Source organism: Bombus impatiens, unplaced genomic scaffold (genome assembly GCF_000188095.3).
Source record: "Bombus impatiens unplaced genomic scaffold, BIMP_2.2 scf_0389, whole genome shotgun sequence".
Taxonomy (NCBI): Eukaryota; Metazoa; Arthropoda; class Insecta; order Hymenoptera; family Apidae; genus Bombus; species Bombus impatiens.
The window spans coordinates 2,042,884-2,052,618 of NT_176808.1; the positions used below are offsets into that span (position 1 = coordinate 2,042,884).

At 38.6% G+C, this 9,735-nt stretch overlaps 1 protein-coding gene across 9 annotated transcripts; it reads right to left on the reverse strand.

Moving 5' to 3' along the window:
- Positions 1 to 289: 289 nt before the first annotated feature.
- Positions 290 to 9,665, reverse strand: LOC100745823 (solute carrier family 41 member 1). Of its 9 annotated transcripts, none has more exons than XM_024368147.2 (8): positions 9,213 to 9,665; positions 6,617 to 6,719; positions 5,627 to 5,767; positions 4,857 to 5,307; positions 4,566 to 4,745; positions 3,011 to 3,450; positions 2,659 to 2,879; positions 290 to 2,156 (listed from the first exon to the last, which is right to left on the reverse strand). In XM_024368147.2, the coding sequence occupies exons 3-8, from the start codon at positions 5,713 to 5,715 to the stop codon at positions 1,816 to 1,818; spliced, it is 1,722 nt and encodes a 573-aa protein (XP_024223915.1). In that variant the 5' UTR covers positions 5,716 to 5,767; positions 6,617 to 6,719; positions 9,213 to 9,665; the 3' UTR covers positions 290 to 1,815. The 9 variants fall into 9 exon arrangements, with proteins under 9 accessions (XP_024223915.1, XP_033176964.1, XP_003490111.1 ...); XM_033321073.1 differs by having other exon boundaries at positions 5,627 to 5,888; XM_003490063.4 differs by having other exon boundaries at positions 9,001 to 9,665.
- Positions 9,666 to 9,735: the final 70 nt, after the last annotated feature.

Below are 9,735 nucleotides of genomic sequence, written 5' to 3' on the forward strand. Positions count from 1 at the left end.
GTTCAAATTTTATTTTCTTTTCGTTCGAGTGTTAGGAGAGACTCGAAGGAAAATATTTCATCGTTCGTATCATTATTGTTGGCACGTATGCAAATATATACATATCTGTTTGGGGAAAAAATTAAATTCACTTAAAAGATACTGGTTAAGCAATGAAGTATCTTCCTCCGAGTTTTCCTAGAACGGAACGTTTATCGTTCTAGTGAAATCTGTATCTATATTTGTAAAAGGAAGAGTTTTGCTTTATACCTTTTGTTCGTGTTGGGTAAAAAATAGTCTATCTGCCTCCTTGAAACAAACATTATTGTCAAGATATATTTATAGCCTAATCTTTGGTGTGGTTTTCCTACTGGTTTTTACAATGTTTTTCAAATTTTAGGCATATGCTACGCTCGTGTACGCGTGTTAAGACAAAAAAGAGACAAAGTATATGTTTGCATCGTTTGCATTTCAACATGCGCGTGTATCTATCGGCGACACTCCTAAAGAAACCTCCTATGACGAAACCTAACTCGTTTCGAGGTACATATTCAATATAATCTGTGTACATAGAGAAAATACATTTTGCAGTGTCGATAATCGTCTAGCTTCGGTGGAAGACTTGCGAAATTATGGACTATAGCAGATGTGTAACTATCATAGCGAAATATGAACTTCTACAATGCCGCACTGCGACTGATTTTATTGAGTGATCGAGAATGCGCTAATAGTTATTACAAGGAGGGTCGCTCAGTGTCCCGCCCCCTTAACTTCGTTAACAAGTTATTCAAAGCGTTCAAAAATAGTTCGTGTGGACATCACTCGATATTTAAATTACCTACTTAATTCCCATCGTATACGAAGGCAACTATTTGAAGACACGTACACATTGTATCGATGTTACAAATATTAGGTATGCGGATTTCATTCAGTTCGTAACATATGCGACTTAACGACTGATCAACTAAAAACAAAATTCAGTGTAGTATCCAAGCTGAAATAATATCTCGAATATACTTTTTTCTTAAACTGTTTCATATCCGGATTCTGGGATGCCTTTTCCTTCCTTTACTTATCTTTGATCACAATCTTCGCGAAAACGCGGATTGCCCATCGATCTAAAATTATTTATAGCTAAAGACTATCATAAGACCTCGTGTACATACATAGTCCAATTATGATAAACTTAATTTCTTCACGACTAGATGAACAAGGAAAATAATATCGCGGAATCATTGTAGTACGGGACTAAGTAGTGAATCAAACCGAATCGAACTAAGTTGAATCGAGTCATCTGCATGAGAATTCGGTTTAATTCAAACAAAAATATTTCGGGCAACAAGGTATGCTCTATATTACTATACAATATATGTATCTCCGCAAAAGCACAGCCTTATTAGGCATTGGCCTTCATTCAGTTACATATACATTTTTTCGATGTATTGCTTTTTTTCGTGCAAAAAAAGTATTACCTTTCCACATGGCGTACTAACAAAGCGATTAACTAACTTGTAATTTTCCTTATACAAGGAAAAAACCATAGAATATGTAACGACGATAATAACCACGGAAACTATGGCGACGACGACGACGACGATGACGATGGCGACGGCGACTATGACGATGACGATGACGATGATGATGACGGTGATGGTAACGTTGATGATGATAATGAAGATAACAGCGACGACGACGACGACGACGATGGTGATGCCGGTGACGAAGACGATGTCAATGATTTTTCGAGAGAGGATATTTTGTACGACGCATCGATAACTATAGTCGCCTCACACGAAATAATCGACGAAATCTTTGCAATCTATTAGAATGCAATTTTTATGGAGCGATCGTCTGATCAGAATCCTGATCTCCAACGAGATAGAGAAATTGGAAAGCGATTGCCAATAAACTGATGCCTAATAGGTCTCCCATTGCCGTCAAGTACGGAATTGCTGAATTATCGGGATCGATTTTTCGCTTCCACATCCAATGTATCATTATGTAAGCAATGTACAGGAGAGCAGCAACCTGCAGCGTGGAGGCACACAAGTAAACAAAAACGAAGAGTGGCGTTAACGAAGTGTTGCCGTCCTTCATATAATTGATCAGGTAAATGAAAATGATGTGACCTGGTATAACCATCGCCATTAGGACCCTTGTTGTTCTCGCGTGCATACCTGAGAATCAAAGAAAGTAGAAGTAATTAATTCACCTTTAGGTTGATATTAAGTGGAGACAGATGCATATACACCGTCGACAACGAGCATTAGGACAAAACCACGTGTTACGTTTACTGGGAAATTTTACCATGTTTCGCTTTATTATTTTATTAAAGGCTGGTATTTTTCTTAAAATACTGTTACAAGAAATTCCTTGTACTTTTCCAAATTACGGAAACGTATCAAAGGCATAACTTAATTAATTATGAAACTAAAGGAACGATTCTTGCACGATTTGAAACAAATAACTAAATGCAAATTCCCAATATCTTGATTCGCATCACCATGGTTTCCGATTTGCCATACGATGACAATGAAATAACAGATTCATAATATAATAACAAGAAAATAAAAGCGGTAAATGGCAATCAATTTGTACTAAATATGAACAGGCGTCTTGATACTCGTGGTCGTCGGTGTAAGTCTCGACTCGTGAGTTTCGTTAATATGGCTTAATTACCTTTGCCGAAAAAGTTAGCGATAGGTGTAATGAAGATAACAGGATGTGTGTGACCCGGTGGAATTAGAAGCGTTCCCAGTTCGGCTTGCTTATGAAGGGCCGTCGATATCCTGCTTGCTTGCACAGCTACCAAATTTCCACCGACACCGTTGATCACCGGTTGGAAAACGGTCAGGTTTTCGAATCGCGACACCATGAATTCGAGTATTAGACCACCGCAACTGCTTGGTCAACAACAGCGGTCGTTCGTGTTCACTTTAATAGTTAGTTCGTGCCTTCTTTTTCTGTTTACTTTCCTGAGTCGTTCTTGGCACTCGCAATAATTTTAACGAAACGGAATATCTGTACTCACCTGCTGATCAACATAGCGATCATTACAGGAGTCCATCCGAAGTAAAGGACATCGTTGGTGTACTTGTTTCTCTTGGCGATCCATACCCAGAGCGGCGTGACAAGGATGTAACAAGCGATCACCAGAGGCGCGACCCAATCTTGTTTATTTATCGATTCGTAGAGAATCGTGGATATCCAAGAGAGCAGGGCTAAGGAAGTGATGTCACCGAGACTGGCGGCGATTGGTGTCGCGACGTTATCCGGATTTATGTGACAATGACGGGAGAAAACAATCACACCTGCGGTGATCAATCCAAGGACGAAGGATGCCAAAGAGGCGGTAACTAGGCTGCTTGCACATAATAGGTATGCATGATCCAACGAGATGGTACCGTTTCGGAATGCTCCCATTACGATTGCCACCACAGAGCCCAGAAATCCAACCACTATCGCCTGGCACTGCCAACACGAACTGATCTTCTTTACACAAATATCACGCCAAACGGCAGAAATAACGGCTGTATAAGACATATTACTAAAAAACTGTTGACCAGAGGAACGGAGACAAATACAAGTGAAAATTACACGGGAAGAACAGGATGAGTCCATTTTTATCAACTTTCTGAGCTTGATGTCGCTTGAAAAGAGGAATCTAGCAAATCTGGCAGCATCAAAATAGTTGAAGAGTCTTGAAATTTTACAGAAAATCAATAAATATTCTTAAAATCTCTTAAAATGTATTTAGTCCAAAAACCAAAGAACAAAATGGTTTGGCAGTGCAAGATCGAGCGACGGCACGGCGAATAAATCCTCTATAAAAACGTAACTTGTCACATTCTTCCCTTGTGGTCTTCCAATAGAGATGTATTGCGCGCATCTTACCCATTTTTTTGCATGATTTTTCGATTAAATATTCAAAGGATATATCGTGACTTTTAGAAATATAGCAACGTTTCAGAGTATCAAGATAAGTCCGATAAATAATTAGGGAACTGTACAACGTAGATATCTTTAATGTTCTTCCAATGAACTGCGAGTGTTCCCAAGATAAAGGATGTCCTGGTTAATAGATTAATAAAAAATGAATATTGCAAATTAAAACGTATGCATTTTGTGGTAAATGATCGTACGATCAGGTGGAAGAGCGCAAGTAACATGACGTTTACACTTGAAGGTCGTTTACCGTTGACGCGTTGAACGTATAATCAAATAAAATTGTGGCGCCAATGATAAGGCACCTGCGAGTCGTACGTCTTGTCAGTTCAGGTATCTGACATGGAATAATTTTTGTGGCCAATATATCGTAAGATGTGTTGACAATTGCTAGAGTTTGTGGAAAAAGTCGTGGAATTAACGAGTACGAAAAGAACGAGATAAAGGAGACGACAAGATGCAATAAAGTAACAGACGACGCGTTGGAATAGAAAAATCGACAATGATGTGGAACGATCGCAAAAAGCGATAGGTAAGTGGAAGAGAGAATAGAGATAAAGAGAAAGGGAGAGTGCACTTGAGACAATATTTGCGGATAAAAAACAAGGAAAGATTAAAAATAGAATGTGAATCCGACTCACTTGAATCAAGACGAGATTTCCGACGATCATGTGCCACTGTTCTTTCGGCGCGTCCATGTGTCCGAGATTTGCTTGAGTCGAAAGACGAGATGCGAGAGTCATTTCCAAATTTCCTTTCAAACCCAACAGTGCTGGTACCAGAATGATGAGCTCGCTCACTTTCTCAAACACGACCCAATGCTGTGGAAAGCAGCGACGTATAAAAAGGACGTTAAATCTGAAGCTGTACGGTATTTAATCCGATTTCGATGGAAGAGATAGAGGAAGACGAGGGAAAAAATGTTTTCATACTTGAACCAAATCTAGGACTAATCCAGCTCCAACCATGCCAAGGCCGGCAATAAGAAACGGTATAAAAACTTGAATAGTGATCGCTAGGTACGATTCGAGGGGTTCATCCCCGTTTACGCCGTAGATTTTACTCTCAGCGACGACGTCGGGGAGGCGGCCGCTATCAGTGGTTCCCTCGTCGAACATGGGTACCTCGACGCAATCTTCCTCGATGGATTTGTCGGTAGGATCGGTGGTAGTATTCACCCCGACAACGGTGTCCATCCATGCATTCGCATTCGTGCCCGTTCCCATAGCCGTCACCGCAACCATACTCGTGCCTGTGGCAGAAGTTGTGCCCATGATCGTGTTTCCGACTGTTGATTCTGAGATAGTGCGCGAACGAGCACGAACTGGCGTTACCCTGTGGGTAGTTTGCTTCTCGGAAAGCAAAGGTTCCTTACATTGATCACTGTCAACAGAAAGTTAATATAAAATGCATATATTCATAATAAACACGTGTGAACGTTTATAGCATATACATGTATTTATACCCGACGGTAGATAAACAGGTATTTTTATGAATGTGTAAACCGAATTCCAATCAAGAAATGTAATCGAGTCACAGATATGGCAAAACGTACGTCTTAATTCTATCAGCGATATCTCGTTCAAGATCATGGTTGTCAACTAGTCCGTAATTTATTTATTATCGTGTACGCTTCGAGGATGTACGAGCTGCGTATCAGATTTAAGATCGAAAACGAAATAATGTCAATCGTTGAACGTACTTTTCAGTTTTGGCTCCTGTAACATCGATATGGGCGTGTTTGTCGGGAGGTAGTCGTACCGGATGTTGATGCACCTGGTCCTCTATCATCTTCTACTGAGGACCCCGTGTGACTCGCTGCCACGGATATATAGCCATTCTCCTTTCAGAATGATAACGCTTGTCTAAATGTTCGCTCGTTGTAGTTGTATTTCAGGACAAGAATCGAGCAAATTACGTAACCAGCGAGGGACGATATCTCTAGTCTGATTCGCTCGGAACCACTGTAAGGCACGTCGAAAATTAAAACACATCGACTTTTAACGTCGTAAGCAAGTCAGATTTGGTGTTACGAATTCTGCAAACTGTTCTTTTGCTCGTACCAAACTATCGATGATTCGATCGGTGCATTCATTATATTCGACACGTTGTCTATTGCCACTCGTTACTTTCGATATCACTGTTTTTTCTTTTCTATCCATTTTCACTAATCTGCATCTCTCATAATTTTTCATTGTCTCATTTATCTTTGTCACTAGTCACATTATAAAAAAAGAAAAAATTAAAATCAAATATCGAATCAACCTACATTTCGTTCGTGTAATATCACGTAAGAATATGATCGTCTTTAAAACGATTCTAATAGTCAAGTATATTATAATTTTACGTGAAAAAACTTGAATATTATGGTTATTTAAAATCGTAAAATATTTCTATAGTCGATGATCACAATTTTTATTCGGACATAGTCTCTTCGGATGAAAATTAAGACAAAGATATCAAACGTTTGTTTTCTAGCTTGAAAAAGGTGTCAAAAGAGAAAGAAGAAAAAGAAAGAGGAAAAGAGAGAGAAGATGAACAACTCCAAAGTGTAGTTTGCGGATTATAAGATATCGATTAGCGTCCCTGCTGTTTACGTAACGAATACGTTTCGGCAAAGGAAGAAATATGAATTTTGGAAAGATGTTACATAAATATCATACTTGGATGTGCATCGATACTTTGACCATACCTGTACCTCTGTAAGGGAATCCTCGATGGTGTGTCGAATCGTGGCCAGATTCATAGACTCGAAAAATCTGATTTTTAATGTTCTCAAAACTGTTGTATCGATTCTGATAAAAAAGAAAATCAACCGTCGTCACGCATCTGGTGGTGTAAGGCTGGTGGCCTGGTGCGAGGCCGTTTCACGCTATGGTTACATCGCGACTGATCTCGATCATGCATCACGTTTGTCTCCTTTAAACTCACTTAGGACTTTTACCGGGAACATACGGTAAACGGAGCAAGCGCGAATTTATCGATCGTCAGCCCAAGTAAACCTTGATTGTTCGTCTACCTTACCGTCTGTTATTCCTCGCCTATCTACCTGTCTGCTTTTCTGCTTTCTTGCTTGTCTGCCTAGCTGCCTGCCTACCTGCCTGCCTTCCTATTTGTCTGCTTGCTTGCATATCTCTCTTACTTTTTCTGCCTTACTCTTTATCTGTTTACGTTTATCTGTTATTCTAACTGTTCGTTCACGCAATTAAATATCCATTCGCATGTTTGATTATATTTCGTTCGCTCGACGAGGCTACTTTTTTAAACTTGTTTATCGGTTAAACCCTCTCTTTGTCTCTTTCTTTCCCTCTCACCACCTCTTTCTCCCTTTTACCATCTCGTTATTTTGCTCGATCGACCTTCGCGCAAAGAATCGATACCTTAATCCGTTTCGAATGTAATCTCCTATCGAGATTCGATTTTCTATCATGTAATCGATCAATCGACAAATGTTTCATCACGATATTGTTTATACCGGGGCAGAATTTATTTGAATTCAGAACGTAGGTGCGTTTTCTCGGTAAAGATCACGAACTCGATATTCATTTATCAGACTTTGAAATCTCTAAATTTACGGTATTAATCAGTTCGCTGTATACATTACTAGATCGCTTATATTGAAACTTATTCATTCCGCGTTTATCATTTCAACGTAAGTTTCCACGACTGTATTATACGATTTAAGTCAGATTCTATCATCGCAATGTTTATTTACTATTTAATTGGATCTCCTGTATGTGTACGTATTATTATATCTTTATCGCACTATGTATTCTTATCTATTTCCTAAAAGACCGGTTATGTAAGATCTCTTACAATTAGTCGTCCATAAATCGAGTGATTCGCTATGACATTGAGTTTCAACTCTAAACTATGTCGTGATGCCACGATAATCTACGTTTCCCGTATTTTATTAATTCAATATACTTTCCTTACTCGCTAATTAAATCGACTTCCGTATTTTGCCTGCGAATTCTACTCTTTTTTTTTCCTCGATGAGTTCATTCAATTTTGATACAGTAACTCGGTTTAAACACATCTTGAATACGAATAATGTTGACGTCGCAATTGATCTCAAACACGTGGTATAGAGAACTAATTGCTGCAAGTATAAAATTACAATTGCATCTACAAAGTGTGCGATCTTCGAAGGAAAAATTGTAGAATTTTGACATCGTTACGTATCCCATTTAGATATATAATAATTTATAGATATTAAAAATAATTAAAATAGTGTCGGTATTTCTTTCAATAGATTTAAGCACTCTCGATAAAGTTCGAAACAAATTGATACAAATAACGTAAAAGAGATTGAAACATATCGAGTAAAGTTTTAATAATAATTAAAGATAGAATAATTACGATTTATGGCACGAATATGCAAATGAGTAAATTTATAATGCGATGGAAAAATGGAGTGGAAAGAATGAAGGTACAGAAAAAGGAAAAGAGAGATAGGAATGCCGAGGGTGACTACTATTATCGTAATTGCGATACGTTATGATATCACGTGTACTTATAAGTGCGATATATCATTTTCGATCGTTCTACAGCCACACGACATATTTCTTCAAATGTAAGTATTATCCAATAACCACAACGTTGTAATATTAATCGTAGAAGTATATCTGCAGATGAATGAAATAATAGAAATTGTGAATAAAAAGCGCTGTTCGTCTCATCATGTTATAAAGTCGGAAGGACATCGGGTAATCAGAAGTATCTTAATTATAAAAATGAAATGATCGTATGCGGTCGGAAATCGAATATGTCCTGCAACATTCATGCATCGGGATTTGCAAACATTGCCGTTTAACGTTAACGGCGCGCGAGTACGAAGCACTTCCGTAACATATTCACAAATTGATAAATTACTCCACGTGTTTAAGTTCGACCATGAGGAGCAATAACTTAACATACGTTTTGATACTTGGTTCCCGTGACCCGTGAAGCGTGCATTCAATCGCATCTCTTTCGTTTATCATGGAAGGCCAAGAATTTCGTTCCTTCGTCCCTATAGTGCCCTCGTATCTCATGACAAAGGGGGTATAGTAGTTGTGTCGTAATTATACTTACTCACGGTTGTATCGCGAGGCGGAACGGTAGTAAACAGCAAGGAAATACGTAAGAAGAAAATAGATCACGAAACAAAGATTCACGTTAAAACGTGTTTTACAATCGCCTTTCTTCACACACCGTCAAATTGCATTTTTCTTTCTATTCCAATTAAAACTTAACGTGTTATGAAAATCAATGACTGATATATAATTTTCTACTTTGATAGTTACTTTCGTTCTGTATTTTATTTTGTCTTCTTTCTTTCTTTCTTTCTTTCTTTCTTTTTCGTAATTGACGATGAGTAAACGAAGAATGAAGGACAGAGTACGAAAGACGTATGTATCTACAACGTACGAATGGGGGACGATAAAATACAAACGAAAAAGAATAACACGGATCCGAGACAAAAGTATAATCGACTGAGCGGATTTTTATTTCTTCCGTTACCCTTTCGTTATTACGTATTTAGTAGAAAAAGGGATCCAAAAGAAATATAGAAACGGATATTCGACCGGTAACAATCGACTCAAGGTTCGCGACACTCTCTCCCTTTCTTCTTGAGAACTAGAAGCTACCGCGGCGGACGTAGGGAGGTCAGTACGAGAACAGTTTTAGAAAACGACTTAATCAAGCAACGCGATAGATAAAATCTAAAAGGCTCCGCCGAGAACGAGGCGATAGTTGGCACTGACAGATCTAACTATTTCATTGACGGAGACAGGCTGATGTGCTTCTCAACCACAGCTTGGTCGT